At 38.2% G+C, this 20,068-nt stretch overlaps 1 protein-coding gene across 7 annotated transcripts in view; it reads left to right on the plus strand.

Annotated features, from left to right (window-relative positions):
• Positions 1 to 860: 860 nt before the first annotated feature.
• Dnm1l (dynamin 1 like) overlaps positions 861 to 20,068 on the plus strand; it is a 56,876-nt gene continuing 37,668 nt past the window's right edge. For all 7 annotated transcript variants that reach the window (XM_037209962.1, XM_037209964.1, XM_037209968.1 and 4 more), the window contains exon 1: positions 861 to 1,113. In XM_037209962.1, the coding sequence (XP_037065857.1) occupies positions 867 to 1,113 (247 nt within the window). In that variant the 5' untranslated portion in view covers positions 861 to 866. The remainder of the gene's footprint in view (positions 1,114 to 20,068) is intronic.

Below are 20,068 nucleotides of genomic sequence, written 5' to 3' on the forward strand. Positions count from 1 at the left end.
AAATGTCCAGAGACATTCTTTAAATTTTACTGAAGTGTCCTTGATTGCCCCTCATAAAGTGTTCTCATAAGGAAATGACATCCGTTATGAATAGACTCCATGTTTTTCTTTTAAAAACAGGATTTCGACGGGCGGTGGTGGCACATGCCTTTAATCCCAGCACTCGGGAGGCAGAGGCAGGTAGATCTCTGTGAGTTCGAGGCCAGCCTGGTCTCCAAAGCGAGTTCCAGGAAAAGCGCAAAGCTACACAGAGAAACCCTGTCTCGAAAAACCAAAGAAAAAAAACAAAACAACAACAACAACAACAAAACAGGATTTCACTACGCGATCCTCTTGCCTACGTCTCCCATGGCTAGGTTACAGGTGTGTGCCCTGACTCCCGGAGGCAGACTCATACCGAACACTTTAACAGTCATTATGCATCTAGCTGTTCCCTAGCGTTTTGACGAGAGAAGATTCAACTTTGTTGTGGCAGCCTGCTTATCCTCCAGGCTCCGGAAGCTCGAAATCTTCTGGACTAGGCCTCCGCGTTCCCCTCAGCCTGAACTACATCTCCCGGCAGTCTTTGCGTCCCCACCTCCGGCGTGGCGCATGGCCTGCCGGGAGCGGGCTGGGAGGTGGCGGCCTGGCCCAATGGGTGCGGGCTCCCGAGGAGAGGGCGGAGGAGAAGAGGAAGCCAGCGGGCTGTGGGCCCCATCCCCATTCATTGCAGGGGCCTGCAGGGTCGGGGTCCCGTGTTTCCCGAGTCATGGAGGCGCTAATCCCGGTCATCAATAAGCTGCAGGACGTCTTCAATACGGTGGGCGCCGACATCATCCAGCTGCCTCAGATCGTCGTGGTGGGAACGCAGGTGAGGCGAGGCCGCGATGCCGAGGCCCGGCCCGACCGAAGGCCTGCGGGTGTCCGCGGGTGGGAGGCCGGCCGCCCTGGTGCTCCGCTCCGATCGCGGGCGCTCAGCGGGCCGAGCGGCCCTGCAGCCTGCGGCCGGCGCGGCTTGGCCCAAGGGCACTCGGGGGACGCGCGGGAGGGCGTGGGAGCGGCGGTCGCTTCCTTCCGGCGGCCGAGGACGCGATAGGCTCCGGAATCGCCGTGGGGCCAAGGGGCAGCGCGCTGGTGAGTCGGCGGCCCCGAGCCCTGCAGCGTGGAGAGATTTGTTGGAGTTCTGAGGTTGGGAAGGAGCGCCAGGCTTTTCGTGTGCTGCTCCATGACTTTGGTGTTTATAGTTTTGTGACTGTGACCCGAAGTTGGCATAAGGTTCTCCGGCCTTTTCATGTGGATGAGTCAGTTTTTTTTTTGTTTTTACGTGGAAAGAATATTGAAGTAATAACTCTCTAGAATGACAGAGAAGTGTGAGTTTCCTTCTTGCTTTCTTTTTAACGCTTGCTTCGGACTGAGAAGGAATAACAGAACTTTGGGGCTGGAGGAGTGAGACAGGTCCTTCTCTGTATTTCAGGGTGGCTAAGAATTCACCACGCATCCTGAACTGGCTGGAACTGCAGCTCAGCTGCCTCAGCTCCTTTGGCCGACAAACCACCACTCCCAGATTTTTATTTTATTTTTTAATTTTATGTATGTGAATGTTTTGCCTGGTGCTGGAACTGGAGTTATAGACGGTTGTAAAGCTGCCATGTGGATGCTGGGATTGAACCCGAGTCCTCTGGAAGAGCAGCCTTTGCTCTTAACCTCTGAGCCATCTCCCCAGCCCCTTTATAATACAGATTTTTAAGTGCTTCCATGTAATGGTTAATAGTGTTCTCTTCTGAGATGATGATTTCTCCTTATTTAATGGGTTGCATCACTACATCTTACTACAAAAAGTGTATCAATACGAGAAGAAATAGATCAGAAGATATCTATATACTTCAAACCCTTCTGTAGTTTATTATTTTTTATTTGGGCTTTAAATGGTTAAAGCATTAGAGATAATTTTCAGACCATTTGCTTGTTCTCTTAGCAGGGTTAGTATAGACTCTGTTCTGTCAATAGTGTCTGCATATTCCAGCACTTGAGGTTGGCCTTGACTGGAGGCTGAGTCATCAAGTATACCATAAACAGTATTTTTTTTTTTATTCACTGGGACCATTTAGGAGGCCTCCATAAAGATTTTCAATAATACATATTACTCATTGTAATGAGATATTTATTTATTTATTTATTTATTTATTTATTTATTTATTTATTTATTTTACATCCTGGCCACAGTTTCCCCTCCCTCTGAGATATTTCTTTTTTAAGTTATTTTTATGTTATGTGTATGAGTGTTTGTTTGCATGTATGTATCATCTCATACTTGCTAATTCTTGTGGAAGCTAGAAGGGGGCAATGGATCCCTTGGACTGACAATACAGATGGTTGTGAGCTGCCATGTGCATGCTAGGAACTGAACTTGGGTCAGGTCCTCTGCAAGAGCAAGTGCTCTCAACCTCTAAGGCATCTCTAAAGCCCCTGAGATAGTATTTTGAAACACTGGGACTCTTTTAATAAAAACTAGTTTTTGTAAATAAAATTGGAAAAGATGACATAGTTAAATATTTTTTCATAACAATTGAGAATTGTTTTGTAGCTTCAGAGCAGAAGCTTTACATATACTTTAAAGAGATTTTCTAGTGCATTTTAACTATGATTCAGTAAAAGAATCAAGGATATAATGAATCAGTGTAAAGACTAAAATCAAGATGTTTTTTCTCTCTTCAGTAGATGGGTAGTGAGGGAAGAATGAAGGCCTTTGAAATTCATTCCACTGGTGACACTTACATGCCACTTCTCTATGTTAATGTTAGAAATTTTCAAAGGATCGATTTTTGACTTGACAGTTTCTTTTCCTCTGTCCAGTTCCTTAGTATCTAAATTTTAGTTCTTTTTTTTTTTTTTTTTTTTTATTCAGGTACAAAAGAAGTAGAATCTAGAACATTTAGTTCCCCATGTCTAAAACTAAATCTTTGCCATTTTATTCTGACGATGTAGAACAAAAATACAGCACATAGTTACACATTCTTATTTAATGGAGTAGTGGACAGTGAATGAATTCCAAACATGCACATACATATCAATACTTTACTTGTATTTTCTGTTTTTGTAAAACAGGAAGTTTCTCTGTCTTCCCTATTAAATTACTGTCAGGGGCTGGAGAGATGGCTCAGAGGTTAAGAGCACTGGCTTCTCTTCTAGAGGTCCTGAGTTCAATTCCCAGCAACCACCTGGTGGTTCACAACCATCTGTAATGAGATCTGGTGCCCTCTTCTGGTGTGTGGGCATACAGACAGGCAGGATTCTGCATACAGACAGGCAGGATTCTGTATACGTAATAAACTTGTTTTGTTTTGTTTTTTGAGACAAGGTTTCTTTGTGTAGCTTTGGAGCCTGTCCTGAAACTTGCTCTGTAGACCAGGCTGGCCTGGAACTCACAGAGATCCGCCTGCCTCTGTCCCAAGTGCTGGTATTAAAGGTGTACGCCGCACACATACCCAGCAATATGTTTTAGAAAAAAATTGCTGTCGGTTCTTTTCTTTTGAGTGATTTGCAAATAGCAGTATATAAAAATCACTTTGAAAACAAATTTCCTGAATCCTCTCCCTACATGTTGGGGTTTTCTAAGCTTAACAGCACACTGCCATTCAGTAATACTGATTTGAGTGACATTCATTTTATTTTCCTTTTTTTCTTTGTTTTTTTTTTTGTTTTGAGATAATGTCTTACTATTGATCTGTGGCTGGCCTAGAACTCCCCATGTAGACCAGGCTGGCCTTCTACTCACAGAGATCTGCCTGCCTCTGATTCCTGAGTATTGGGATGAAAGGTCTGTGCCACCATGTGTGGCACCTGGTGGCATTCTTGGCAGCCTTTGTCAACTCATAAGCATACTTCCCTGGGGTCAGGAGTTAATAGAGTTGGGGAGAGGGAATTGTTTTTAGAAGTACCAGCCATTCATTCTTTATTTCTCAGCGAATACACTCTGATTTCTAAGATAATCTGCATGGAAAGAAAAAGCAAATGGGAAGAGAGAATATTGAAACTTTTTGGACCGTGTTGTATTTTGCAGGTAGAGAAGGCGGCTAAAATTAAGGACAACTTTTGTGCCTCAACTTGAGAAATTTAATCACTATTTTTTAAGCTGAGAATCAGAAAAGGCAGGCCTGTAGATGTATAATTCAAACCTCTACCATTCAGTGCTGGCATCACAGTGCAGATGACATCAAACTGAGGCTGTGGCTTAGTGTAGCTTGTGGTAAATTTTTCTTTGCCTTTTAGTTCAGTAATTTCAGCATTCCTTCAATGATTAGGACAAATCTAGAAGGATTTTCACAATCAGTTTGTAAACTAACTTAAAAAGTTTAACATTTAGAAAATTGAGATATTTATACACCATAAAGTCATAGTGAAGTACAAATTTGGTGACTTGTATAGACATGGAGTTGTGAAGTTATCACTAATATTTGGTTCCTAACTCAGCTGTGCTGGCTAGTTTTCTTGACATGAGCTAGAGTCATTCAGGAAGAGGGAACCACAATTGAGAAAATGCTGCTATCAGATTGGACTGTAAGTGAGTCTTTGGAGCACTTCTTGATTAAATGATGTATGTGTAAGTCCCAGCCCATTGTAGGTCGTGCCACTCCTGGGCAGGTGCTCCTGTGTTCTATGAGAAAGCAAGCTGCGTGAGCTATGGTGAGCACCCAGGAAGCAGTTTTCTTCCATGGTTTCTGCTTCAGTTCCTGTCTCTGGGATCCTCTTTGAGTTCCTTCCCTGACTTCTCTTCATGATGGACTATAACCTATAAGATAAAATAAGCCCTTTCCTCCCCAAGTTGCTTTTGGTCATTATGTTTTTATCACAGCAGAATAAAGCAAACTAGAACCTTTGTATTGCCCCTAAAGAAAGCCTTTACCCATTAAGGATCCACTCTTTCATTTTACCTTCCCCTAAATCCTGATAAGCACTAATGTACTTTTTGTCTATAGATGTTGCCCGGTGTAGACATTTCATATAGAGTCCTATGATATGGTCTTTTGTATTTAGTTTCATTTACCCAGAATGCCAATTGTGGTATGTACTAGTGTAAGTTTACTTTATCTTTAAAGTAAGTTATCTTTACTGCAAAACAGTCTCAGGTGCTCCAGTATCCAAAAATTGTAGTGCTGACATGATGCCACAAGTATAAAATTCCATATTTAACCATATGACAAATAGATTGTGGTTAAAATATAGGCACAAGTTACAAGAGATGGCTAAGTGGTTAAGAGTGCTTGCTGTTCTTGCACAGCGGGTATCTCACAGCTGCCTGTAACTCCAGTTCTAGAGGATGCAGCACCCTCTTTCTGGCTTCATTGGATGAAGACATCACTCTTACACATATGCAATATACATATAAATAAACATAGATCTTTAAAAGAAAACCACAGGTACATTAATTTATTGATAAACATGAAGCATAAATGAACTGTGTCTGTATTTGTATCTCATCTAAGATACCTCGTTATACACATGCAAATATTCTAAAATTCTAAGACTCCCAAATTTGAAATGCTTCATTTTTTACCCAAGCTTTTCAGATTAAAGATATTCAATCTGTTTTCTCCCTCCCTCTCTCTTTCTCTCTCTCTCTCTCTCTCTCTCTCTCCCTTTCTCCTCTCTCTCTCCCTCCCTCCCTCTCCCTCCCTCCCTCCCTCTCTCCCTTTTTGGTTGAATAATATTCTTCTATAGATTTACTCTATCTTGTTTATCCACTCAGCATGCCTTTTAGGATTATACATTTTTGTGGTGTGTATTAGTATAGGTTGAATATCCTTGATAGATACTGGTTGTTACTATATTTTTTCTAGTATAAATAATTTTGCTTGCTGTAAATATTTATTTGCCAATTTTTGTGGGAACAGTGCTTTCAGTTCCCTTGATACTAGAATGGATTTGTTGGATCATTGTAGCTGGAGATTTCTCCAGTCCCACCGGACCCAAGTAAACACACAGAGACTTATATTACTTACAAACTGTATGGCCGTGGCAGGCTTCTTGCTATCTAGTTCTTATATCCTAAATTAACCCATTTCTATCAGTCTATAAGTTGCCATGTGGCTGTGGCTTACCGGTACTTTACATCTTACTTCTCATGGTGGCAGCAGCTGGCAGTGTCTCCTGACTCAGCCTTCTACTTCCCAGCATTCTCCTCTCTGCTTATCCTGCCTGTACTATACTTCCTGCCTGGCTACTGGCCAATCAGCATTTTATTTATCAATCAGAGCAACACATTCACAGCATACAGAAAAACATCTCCAGCAGATCATATAGTAGCAATTATATTTAAGTTGTTTTCTTCATTTTGTTTTGTGTTTCTGAGACAAGGTCTTGCTGTTTAGATCAGGTTGGCCTGGAACTTTATGGTAGTGCATCTGCCTCTGACTCCTGAGTCTGGGATTACTGGAGTGTTTCACCTTACTGTGTTCAAATTAATCATTTTAAAGAGACAATTCAGTGGCAGTTAGCACATTCATAATGTAAATATGCCACTTTTGTCTCCAAAACATTGTATTGCAAAAGAAAACTAGTTCTTAAGTAGTTGCTCCCCATTTCTCTTTATACAAATGTTGTTCTACTTTATTCTCTAGATTTACTTATTCTGGATATTGTATGGAAATAGTATACAGAATATGATCATTTATGTCTGGCTTCTTTCACTTAGCATAGTTTTTTTCATGTTGTAGTATGTATCAGTATTTCATTCCTTTTAAAAGTTAAATAATATTTCAATACATGGATAAATGACAGCTTGTTATTTATTCACCCCGATGGGCACTTGGGGTGTTTCTGCTACTCTAAATAGTGTTGCTCTAACCGTTTATGTACAGGCCAGTTCTCAGTTCTTCGTATATAGCTAGGATTGAAATTATAGGCCATAAAACTTCCACAGTGGCTGCGCCATTTAAAAATTGCCACTAGCAGTAGGAGGGCTACAGTTTTTCTGTCCTCAGTATTTATCTGTCTTTGAGCCATCCTAATAATGTGTGTGCACTGTGCCATACTTTACCTTTCCTTAGTAACTAATCTTAAATATGTTTATGTGCTTGTTGGAGTTGTCCTTTTATTGTTGAATTGTTAGAGTTCTTTATAAATTGAATACTAGGACCTTAACAATATGCTTATAAATACTCTCTTCTTCCCAGGAGATTGCCATTTCACACTCTTTAATGTCCTTCAATGCACAGAAATTTTTGATCTTGATAAAATTGATCTTTTTCTTTGTTGGTTAGACTTCTAACATGTTGCTAAATTCCAGGATGTAGAGGTTTATTATGTTTTCTTTTAATGTTTCAGCTTGCATATTTGGGTTTTTAATCTATTTTCAGAAAATTTTTGTCTGTGATGGGGCCCAGCTTATCTTTTTCATATGCCCATTTACTTGACTGAGTTCCATTTGCTTAAAGAGTTAATCTTCTGTTCATTGCATAGTATTGGCATTTTTCAAAATCAGTTAACCATAGATGTATTGGTCTATTTCATATTTCTACTCTTAGGTCCTTACCACACTTCTGATTACTTTGCTCTTATTTCTAGATTGTTTGGTTGTATGGGGTCCATTGACAATCCATATGAATGTTAGTATTAGCTTTCCCATTTCTGTAACTAAAATTGTTTGGATTTGACAGACAGGGTCTGCAGTTTGCTTTGGGGAATATTGCATACACACTCTCTCTTTTGAGTCAAATCTAATTCTGTAGCTCAGTTTGGTTTTGAATTGTCAATACTGAATCAACTGCATGAGTGCTGGGATGATAGGTAGCACCACCTCTGGTTGATAGTTTTTCTTTTAGCACCTTGAACCACCCTATTGCTTAGCTTTTGATGGAAAGTCTGTTATATCCATTATTAATCCTACTGAGGAAACTTGTAGGTGATGAGTGAGTCATTTCTATCATTTGTTGTTTGTCTGCTTTTTGACAGTTTGATTCTAATTTATCACAATAGGTTTTTTGTTTCCTACTTGTATGAAGTTCATTAGACAGCTTGTTTGTATATTCATGGCTGTATTATGCTTTTCTGGAAAAGTAGGGTGGGGCTGTATTCTTATAGTGAGACCTTGAGGCTTGAACCCAGGACTTTAAACATGCCAAATGCACAGTTTAAATGTGAGTTATGCCTCTAGCTCTATGGAGGGGGGCGGGTTTGTAGATATAAATTTGGCCTTATCAGATATCTGAATTTCTTATGATCCAGAATTCCATAGTCAATAAAAATTATTTAATAACTGTTAGGAGTATAACATCATAGAAAGTCTGGACTATGGGAGTTGACGTGTTTAATATTTTGAGCTATGTGTGCATTAGTTATTCAGTGTAAAAAGAGTATGTTAATGCCACAGGTTATATTTTATTCTTAGGTAGAGTGGTATAGCTGTAAGGAAAAAAGCATGTCAGTTTAACTGGTAAATTGATAAGAATATTTCTAAGAAGTCTATGAGAAATATTTAAGCAAAGTAAATATTAAGGAAAGTACTTCTAAGTAAAATGAAAAATTAAAGAAATGGATTGTTATCAGTTACATTAATAGCAGGAGATTAAGAACCTGTTGTATGTAATGAAAAATATAAGCTTGTGAATTAAAAAGTTGAATGAATTGGCATGGTGGCACATGCCTTTGATCCCAACACTCAGGAGGCAGCAGCAGGAGGATCTCTGAGTTCAGGGCTAGCCAGGACTACATAGTCAGACCTCATCTCCATTAAAAAGTGACTGACTCAGCCTTGGTTAATGTGTCATGGATGAACTGGTGTTAGTTATTGGTGAAAAGAACTGAAACTGTTATCACATTTTCAGTGAAAGAGCATATCTAAGAATTAAATTGAAGGCACAGTAAATTTCATTACAGTATAATTTTAAAGAAGCTACAGAATGACTGTGAGATCTGGCACACAGGTCATAACCTAAATGCAAAATCAGCTTTGGAGGTGGAAATGGAAGAGTTTCAGTAAGTTCTATTTTCAGAGCATAACAGCTGTAACTTTGTTGTTTTAGAACTTTTCTATGATAGCTATCCTACAGACTTTCGGGAAAAGGTATGAGCATAGTTTTAAGTCACTAGCAGAAAACAAGCTCTTAATGTGGCCAGTTCTTGAAGAAGCTGATTTTATTTACAATTTCAAGTCTAGAGAAGAAAAGAAGGAACAGAAACTCATAGACATGTTTTGTTTGATTTGCATGTGTTGACATATACATTAACAAGAAATGAGTTAATTGTGCTTAAAAATTGGTGGATAGTTGACTGGACTCCTTCAAAAGAAACAATAAAACAAAAAAAGGAAAAGAAAACCAAAAACTCGATGGATGTAAAATAATGCCTGCCTTAATGGGCCTAGAGTACTTAGCTACTGCTCCCTTTGTTACTAGTTGTAATGCACAGCATTCATAACCATTTATGTGTTTCCTCTTTTTTTATAGTGTAATTAGGGCAGTGAAATATTTTGTTTCTCCATCTGTATAAAAAAGCAGAAAAGATGAACACTTTGGTTATGATTCAGTTGTGTTTTGTTATCTAAATATGTTCATAATTTTTAATTTTGGGGGAAATGGGAGTGGTAATCTCACTTTGGGACCTATACTAGCTTAGAACTTTCAATCCTTTTGCCTTGGCCACCTAAGTACTGAGATCACAAGTGTGTACCCTTTGTTTGGCTGCCATTTTAAAAAATTCAGTTGACAAAATGAGACCTAATAGCAATTTTATAAAGGTACTCAAATCAAATGATGTTAGTCATGTAAAATGGTAATTGTTATGTGCTATGTTCAATAAATGTTACCAGTTACTACTGATTAAAATGGCTATACATTTTGAGGGAAATGAGGACATTTTGGGGGGACTTATAAAACACAGGCGTTTTTGCATTCTAGGTAAGTACCCCTGAGATACACTGTTTCTTTGTTTTGTTTTGTTTAGAGACAAAGTTTCTCTGTATAGCCCTAGCTGTCAGCTGTCTTGGAACTCACTCTGTAGACCAGGCTGGCCTCAAACTCAAAGAGCTCCACCTGCCTCTGCCTTCCAAGTGCTGATATTAAAGGCTGTGCCACCACCACCTGGCTTTTATTTTTTTGAAGTTAAAATATAATTGTCATTTTCTCCCTTTCCTTTACCCCCTCCAACCTCTCCCATTTCTCCCACCTTTCAAATTTATGGCCTCTTTTTAAATTGTTATTGTTAACACACACACACACACACACACACACACACACACACACACACGTAAATACAATGTGCTTAGTCCATCTAGTGTTGCTTGTATGTATATAATTTCAGAAGATAACCAGTTAGGGGCTCAGTCCTGAGGAAGACCGTCCCACTCTCAGCAGTCCTTGGTTGCTTGTGTAGTTCTTTATCTAGGGGTGGGACCCTGTGAGATTTCCCCCATCCATTGTGGAGGTCCCTGAACCTATGTCCCTGTTAAGGGCACCATCTGTGGGAGGCCAGCTCTCACCTATGAGGAGGAGAGAGGAATAAGAAACTTTTAGATAGAAAGATAGCAGAGAGGAGACAGACAGAAACACAGGATAGCTTCGGGAGGACCTGGATCAAAATCCACTGGCCCCTTCTGTTTCTTCAAAGGGGCTTTTTATAACAGTGCCAAGGGGCGGGGCAAAAGACCTTCCCCTTGCTAGATCAAAGCATGCCACACAGCCAAGTGCAGACCCTTCCAAACACCTGGCAACCACACCTGTGGTCCAATCATTCCCCTATACAGCTCTGCCGGCTAAAGCAAGCTCAGATCTCACTAGGAAACCTCTGTGGGTTAGCATGTCTGTTGGTGTTGTACTTGTTCAGGTCTTATTTAGGCATTCATAATGTGGACCTATCATGGGTTTAGCTCTCCTGTCATTTCTTAGGGACAGAATCTCATAGCAGATGTTCTGGTTATCTGCCTTTTACAGTCTTTCTACCCCCCTCTTCTGTGGTGCTTCCTGAGGCTTAGGTGTAGGAGTTGTGTTGTAGATGTGTCCCTTGGGGATGGGCACCCCACAATCAATTGTTCTGCATTTTGTGGTTTTCTGTAATGTCTTGGTATGTTGCAAAGAGAAGTTTCTTTGATGAGGGATGAAGATTTACACTTATCCGTGGGCACAAGGATAAGTATTTTTTTTAATGAAGTTAGGAATTATGCTAGTTGAGTAAAGTAGTGGTAATAGGTTCTATAAGATCCACCACTGCCTGGCTTTGTTGTCCAATTTTTAATGAGTCTTTTTTTTTTTTGACTATTTATTTAGTTATTTATATTTTGTGGATATTAAGCCTCCTTCAGATGTATAGCTACCAAGATTCTCTCCCATTCTGTGGGTTTTCTCTTCACACAATTGTTTCTTTTGCTGTACAGAAGCTTTTCAGTTTTATTAGGTCTCATTTGTCAATTTCTGGCCTTAATTCTTGGGCAAATGAGTCTTATTCAGAAACTCTTTTTTTAATGCCTAGATCTTGTAGGGCACTGCTCATATTTTCTTCTAGCAGTTTCAGCGTTTCAGATTTCAGATTTAGGTCTTCGATCCATTTCAAATTAGTTTTTGTGCAAGGTGATGATAGATTTGAGCCTCAATTCATTTTTCTACATGTGGACACCAGTTTTCTCAGCACCATTTCTTGAAGATGCTGTCTTTTCTGCAGTGTATGTTTTTGGCATCTTTGTCAAATATCAGAACATAGCTATAGTTACATGTCCTCATGTCTTTTTTCTTTGTTGGTCTACATGTCTGTTTTGTGCCATTACCATACTGTTTGTATTACTCTGGCTCTATAATATATCTTGTAATCTAGAATGATCATCTCTCTAGAAATTTTGCTCAGGATTGCTTTGGCTATCTAGGGCATTGTGTTGTTCCATATATATTTTACAATTTTTTTCTTTCTATTTCTATGAAAATGAAGATGAAGATTTTGATTGGGATTGCATTGAATCTATTTTTGCATAATGATCTTTTTTACAATATTCTGTGTGAATTATCTAGTATGAGCATGGGATGTGTCTTCAGTTTCTTTAGAGGTTTAAAGTTTTCATTGTATAGGTCTTTTTTACTTGGTTATTGCTTAGATATTTCTTTCCCTTGCCTTATTGCACCAGTTGGTGTTTTAAGGAGTGTATTGAAAAGGAGTGGGAATAGTGGATAACACTGTCTTATTACTGATTTTCCCCCCATTTAGGATAAATGTTGGCCATGGGTTTGTCATCTATAGCCTTTATTATGCTAAGTATGACCAGTCTTTCTCTAGGACTTTGATCATGAGGACATATTAGATTTTGTCAAAGCCCTTTCTGCATCTATTGAGATGATCATGTGATTTTTGTCTTTAGGTTCATTTATTAAATTATTATTGACTTGGATGTGTTGAACTATCTTTGCATCTCCTGGATAAAAGCCATCTTGGTCATGTTGGACGGTTTTTTGATGTATGCTTGTATTTGACTTGCCAGTATTTTATTCAAAATTTCTGAATTGATGTTCATCAGGAATATTGACCTGTAGTTTTTTTTTTTTTTTTTTTTTTCTTTGTTGTGACTTTACCAGGTTTTGGTATTAGAGTGATACTGGCTTCATTATGGAGTCTTTTTTTCTTTAATAATTTTAATATTTTAATAAATATTTATTATTTTTAAAATTTAACATTTTTAATAATTTTTTTTCAGGACAGAGTTTCTCCGTGTAGTTTTGGTACCTGTCCTGGAACTTGCTCTATAGACCAGGCTGGCCTCGAACACACAGAGATCCACCTGCTTCTGCCTCCCAAATGCTGGGATTAAAGGTGTGCGCCACAACCACCACCACCACCACCACCTGGTTATAAATCTTCTTTAAAAATCTGGTAGAATTCATCTAGGCATAGATGTTTGGTTTTTGTTGTTTATTTGTTTTGCCATTTTGTCTCATTTGTTATGGGTCTGTTTAGGTAGTTGATCTCTGTTTTACTTTGGTGGTTTGGACCAATCTAGAAATCCCTCCATTTCTTTCAGGCTATCTAGGTCAGAGACCATACTGGATACTTGGCCTTTAAGCTATAGAACCTGTCTTCATGGTCACACATACTTTGCAAAGGAGTTTCTGTAGCTGGAGAGTTTTCTCCCCAGGTCCCGCCAAACCCCAGCAGTCTAACAGCCCACTTATAAAATAAACACACAGACGCTTATATTATTTAAACTGTTTGGCCTAATGGCTCAGGCTTCTAGCTATCTAGTTCTTACATCTTAAATTAACCCATTTCTATAAATCTATACCTTGCCACGTGGCTCGTGGCTTACCGGCATCTTCACATGCTGCTTGTCATGGCGGCAGCTGGCAGTGTCTCCCCCTGCCTTCCTGTTCTCTCAATTCTCCTCTCTGTTAGTCTCGCCTGTACTTCCTGCCTGGCTACTGGCCAATCAGTGTTTTATTTATTGACCAATCAGAGCAACACATTTGACATACAGACCATCCTACAGCAAGTTTCTTTGAAATCATGCCTTACATTTTTTTGTGCACCTGCAATTGGAATGATTGTTGCCTGGAAACTTTTTTCCAACATGTATTGTATTTAAATATGTTGACAATAAAACCATCTGGCATCAGACTTTTCAAGTTTGATCCAGACCAACTAAATAAGGCTGAACCAAGTTTTTATTCTCACTCTTTGCTGATTGTTTTTCTGCCTGCCATATGCTTGTTCTGGGTCGTCTGCAATGCCATGATACCTGTGATTAACTCACATAGGACAGCTAGAGGGAAATGTGTGTACAGTGCAAATGTCAAAATGTAATGAATACTGAATCTGTGTTAAAGTATGTGAAGAATATTCGTAGAGCTTTTTTGTAGCATTGTAAATTTCAAAGTAAAAATTTGGAGCCTAGTCAAACCAAAAAAGTGAAACATTGATATGAATAAAGAGTTTTATTATAAATCAATAAGCATAAAACATTCGCATTTGAAAAATTCAGAAAGCCCTTGAGCCAGAAGGCATGCAAATTTAAGCCAACTTATTAGTGTCCCTGTATTGAAGTAGCAAAGTTCATAACAAACTGTAAGTTTGCTCCATCTAGTTTGAGTACTATCCAGATAGTATTCAAAATCTGTATACTCTATAAATGTAACATTTTAAGTGAAGTAGGTCTAGTAAGCTAATAAGTTATTGAAGTCTGTGTACACCCATACAAATTGCATCAATTTAAATAATAATGTGCTGGGATCTTGGTTTTTTGGGTTTTTTTTTTTGTTTTGTTTTTTGTTTTGTTTTTTTTGTTTTTTGTCAGCTTAACACAAACCTAGGGGAAGAGGAATTGAGAAAATACCTCCCTAAGATTGGCCTCTGGAAAAGTCTGTAGGACATTTTCTTAATTAATGTTTGATGTAGGAGGGCCCAACTCATTGGCACTGGTGACATCCCTGGGCAGGTGATCCTGGGTGGTATAAGAAAGCTGGCTGAGTAAACCATGGAAGGCAAGCCAGTAAGCAGTGTTTCTACATGGCTTCAGTTCCTGCCTGAACCCTTCATGCTGTACTGTAACTATAAGCTAAAATAAAACAAAGAGACTTTAAACTAGAACTAATCCAAAGAGATAAAGAGGGACACCTCATTCTAACCTAGGGAACAGTTAACCAAGAAGACATTATTATTTTAAAGATACATGCATCAAACGAAGGGATGCCCAATTTTATTAGAAATCTACTATTGGACCAGGTGGTGATGGTCACACACCTTTAATCCCAGCTTTCAGGAGGCAGAGGCAGGTGGATCTCCATGAGTTAGAGGCCAAACTGGTCTACTTAAGCAAGTTCCAGGACAGCCACAGAGAAGCACGGAGAAACACTTTCTTGAGAAACTAAAAAAAATTAAAATAAAGATCTATTACTGGACTTAAAGACATAGATTAACATCAATCCATTTATAGTAGATGACTTCAGGACCCCACTTTCTCCAGTAGACAGATCATCTGGATAAAAAATAGGCAGAAATATGAGCATTAATTGACATCATACATCAAATGGACTTTACAGACATCTACATAATATTCTATCCAAACACCAAAGAATACACATTCTACTCAGAAGCACATAGAAACTTTTGTAAAATAGGCTACTCTATTTTAGACCAAAACAAATAAATATAAATTTTAAAAGTTTGAAAGCACTCTTTGTGTCCTATCTCAACACAGTGCAGTAAAACTTAAAGTTGCTGGGTGGTGGTGACTCACGCCTTTAACCCCAGCACTTGGGAGGCAGAGCCAGGAGGATTTCTGTGAGTTCGAGGTCAGCCTGGTCTTCAAAGCGAGTTCCAGGACAGACACCAAAACTACATAGAGAAACCCTGTCTCGAAAAACAACAACAAAAACAAACAAACAAAAAAACCTTAAAGTTTACAGGGAAAAAAAAAAACCTCTAGTAAATATTCAGATTCATAGAGATTAAGGAACTGATACCTAAATGATGATTGAGTCAAAGATAAAAATCAAGAAAGAAATAAAATTCTTCCTAGAACTAAATGAAAATGAAAACAACACAACAATAACCCTGTGACAAACTGAAAGCAGCCCTATTCAGAAAGTATATAGCTCTAAGTGTCTCATTAAAAAAAATTAGAAGGAGCACTTTTTTTTAAGCTCTTTTGGCTCTTTGCTCTTTGATTCTTATGAAGCCCACTACCCAGCTCTCAAATAAATACACACAAGGAAGTTTATTCTTTTTTATGAATGCCCGGCCCTAGCTTGGCTTATTTCTAGCCAACTTTTCTTAACTTAAATTATCTTGTCTATCTTTTGCCTCTGGGCTTTTAACTTTCTCTATTTCTGTATACCTTTCTTTACTTCTTAGTCCATGTCTTGTTGTGTAGCTGGGTGGCTGGCCCCTGATTTCCTTCTCCTGTTTTGCTCCTCAATCTTTTCTTGTCATATTTCTCCTCCTTTTTATTCTGTCTGCCAACCCCGCCTATCCTTTCTCTTGCCTGGCTGTTGGTCATTCAGCTTTTTATTAGACCAATCAGATGTCTTAGGCAAAGTAACACAGCTTCACAGAGTTAAACAAATGCAACATAAAAGAATGCAACACATCTTTGCTTCATTAAAACAAATGTTCCACAGCGTAAACAAATGTAACACATCTTAAATTAATATTCCACAACAGGAGCACAAATAAATGGCTTAACGATACAACTCAATAAATTAGAAAAACAAGAACAAATTAAACCCATTCAAAAGCAAGAAATAATATAAAATTCAGAGCTGAAGTCAATGACATTGAAACAAATAAAACTGTACAAAGACTCAATGAAACTAAGAGCTGGTTCTTTGTGAAGATGAACAAAATTGACTAACCCTTAGCCCAACTAACCAAAAGAAAGAAAGAAAGAAATGACTCAAATTTGTTGAATCAGAAATGTACAGGAAAACATTATAACAAACACCAAAGAAACTCAAAGTTTTCTATGGAAATATTTTAAAAACCTGTATTCCATGAAGCTGGGAAATCTAAATGAAAGGGTTGATTTTTCTCATTGAATCCACCAAAATTAAACTAAGAAGTCAACAGCCCATAACAAATGAAGAGATTGAAATAGTAATGAAAAGCTTCCCAGCTTTTTTTCCAGCACCAGATGGATTCATAGTAGAATTCTACTAGACTTTCAAAAATGATCTACAGCCAATAGTTTATTTCTTAAACTATTCAAAACAAAGAAACAGAAGACCTCCCAAATACCTTCTACAAAGCTGGTATCACTCTAATACCCAAACCACATAAAGATTCAACAATAAAAGAAAACTGCAGGCCAAAATTCCTGAGGAACATATACTAGAAATACATAATAAAATAATTTGAAATGGGATACAGATAAAAAAAGACTATGCACCTGACCAAATTAGCTTTATCCCTGAAATGCAGGGGTAGTGAACATTTACAAGTCAAGAAAGGTAATAAATCATATACATGGACTAATAGACAAAAATCATATGATCACCTTCAAAAGATGCAGTTTCTAGCCTTTGAGAAAATCAACATGCCTTCATAATAAAAGCCCTAGAGAATGTAAGGCTAGAGGGAGCACAATAGAAGCTACACATAAAAAACCTACAGCCAACATCTTCCTAAATGGAGAATAGTTTGGAGCAATCCCACAAAGTCAGGAACAAAACAAGGATATCTACTATGTCCACTCCTTTTCAATACTGTGCCCCAAATACTAGCTGAACAATAAAGCAAAAGAAAGAAATTAAAGGGATACAGGTAGGGAAAGGAAAAAGTCAAATTATCCCTATTTGCAGATGACTTGATACTATAGATTAGAGATCTCAAAAATTCTGCCAGAAAACTTCTAGAAACCATAAACAAATTCAGCAACATGGCAGGATACAAAATCAACATTAATAGCTTTTCTGTATACCAACAACAAACATACCAAGAAGGATCATGAACACAATAGCCTCAAAGAATAAATCCAACCAAGGAGGTAAAGGGCCTCTATAATGAAAACATTAAACCACTGAAGAAATAAAGACACTAGAAAATGGAAAGATATCCTATACTCAATGGGTTAGTAGAATTAACATTGTAAAAATGACTATTCTACCAAAAGCTATTTACAGATTCAGTGTAATCCCAGTCAAAATATTAATCACACTCTTAGCAGATATAGATAAAACTATCTTAAAATTCATATGGAACCACCAAAGACCCAAGATAGCTAAAGCAATCCTGAGCAAACAAAACAAAACAAAACAAAACAAAAACCAAACAAACAACAAAACACCACAATGTTGGAGGGATTCCAGATCTTAACATATATTACAGAGCCATAGTAGTAAAAAACAATGTGGTATTGGCACAAAACTAGACATGTACACCAGTGGAACAAAATTTAAAGACCCACACATGAGCCTACATAACTTCAGCCACTTAATATTTGACAGAGACGCCAACAACATATGCTGGAAAGATGAAAACATCTTCAAAATATGGTGCTGGGAAAACTGTATTCCACATGCAGAAAAATGAAATTAGACCCATATCTAATTAACAAAAATTAACTCCAAATGGACCAAAGACCTAAACTTGGAACCTAAAACACTGAAACTGCTAGAAGAAAACATAGGCAGCACCCTACATAATATAGGTACAGGAAAGAACTTCCTGAATGGGACTCCATGTGCCCAGGAATTAAGGCCAACAATTGACAAGTGGGAACTCATGAAACTAAAAATCTGCACAGCTAAAGAAACAGTCAAGTGGGTGAAGAGAAAGCCCACAGAATCAAGAGAATTTTTGCCAGCTATATATCTGACAGGATTAATATCCAGACTATATAAAGAACTCAAGAAAAAAAAGTCAATAAAACCCAAGAAATGAGACAAACAAACAAAAGACAAATTACCCATTCAAAAACTGAGCCTAGGACCTGAATAGAGAGTTCTCAAAAGAAGAAAAAAGAATGGCTAAGAAATATTTCAAAAAAATGTTCATTGTCCCTAGTTATTAGATAAATGAAAATCAAAACAACTTTTAGATATCATCTTACCCTAATGAGAACGGCTAAGATCACTGGAACAACCAAGAACAGTTACTGAAGTGGGTACAAGGATTGAGGGGACCCTCATTCACTGTTGGTGGGATTGCAAACTGGTATTGCCACGGTGGAAATCAGTTTGGATAATTCTCAAAATCTAAAACCTATCATATTCCAGCTATACCACTCCTTGGCATGTGCCCAGTAGACTTGACATTATACTCCACAGATACTGGTTCAGCCATGTTTATTGCCTCTTTGTTCACAGTAGCTAGGAAATGAAAACAATCTAAATATTGTACAACTGAGGGATGGATAATGAAAATGTGATACATATACACTATGGAAAGAAAAATGAAATCATGAACTTGGCAGGTAAATGGATCAAATGTGTGTGTGTGTGTGTGTGTGTGTGTGTGTGTGTGTGTACACTTTTTTTTATTGAGGTAAATTTTTTATTGGTTATTCCCCAGACCAAGAAATACAAATGCTACATGTTCTCTCTCTTCAGAGGCTAGCATGAAATCTTCAGATATGAGTAACATAGCTTGTAGTTACTACAGAAACTAGGAAAGTAAAACAGTACCATTGCTGCAGTAGTGGGATTAGAGAACAATAGAGAGGGACTATCAGGGTACAAGTATTCTGATCATGGAAATGGGAAAAGGGGGAGGTAGGAGGAGGGACGTAAATACAGAAGATGGTAGGAAGAGGAAAAATAACAATTAGGATGTCTCATAAAGCTGTAAGCATACAAGTGATCTGATAGGGATATGGGAAAGGGAGGGAGAGGTACATAAATGTAGAAGAAAGTGAGTGGAAGAAGGTAAAAAGGGAATAATGGTATATAAGTGATCTGATGGTGGAGATGGGAAAATAGGGAATGGAGGGAAGTTATTAATACAGGAAGAGCAAGGTAAAATAACAATATGGATATCTGAAAAAGCCACAAGTAATCATGCTATTCACCATTTATCTAAGAATAAAAATTTAAAACCCTATAACAAATCAGTGTATAACTACATATACATTTTTAATGAACTTCTCATCTGTGATGATGACGCTCCCTCCAAGAACCAGAGACCACCTAACAACCCCACACACACACACACACACACACACACACACACACACACTAACTCCAATACCAGATATGAGAAATCCTCTTTTCAGTTGTTGGCTAGGGCTTTCTGAGTCTCCAAAAACATACAGCCTATTGCTGTTGCCTTTGGTTACCCATTTGTAGAGGTGGAAGGTAAATCTCTATTGCTGAAGAGACCATGTACTTCAGTAACAGGGCCCCAGAACTGCTGACCTGAAACTGACTTGAATACTGTCTCCCTAAGGCATAGTTTTCATGGTACCAGAAGGCTCCAATACAATTTTTCAGAGGAGAGGGGCAACTAACAGTTGTACCTAGTTGTGATGCCTATGAACCATATCAATGACCAGCATAACAAGATAGCTCTATAGGTTCAGTAGCGACACACATATCTTGGTGGTAACCAATGGCTCTGTAATTGAACTTAAGACCCACTCAACAAGTGGGGATACTGTAGGGAAAAGGGGCTGGCTAAAGAAACCCAC

Source organism: Peromyscus leucopus, chromosome 12 (genome assembly GCF_004664715.2).
Source record: "Peromyscus leucopus breed LL Stock chromosome 12, UCI_PerLeu_2.1, whole genome shotgun sequence".
Lineage (NCBI taxonomy): Eukaryota > Metazoa > Chordata > Mammalia > Rodentia > Cricetidae > Peromyscus > Peromyscus leucopus.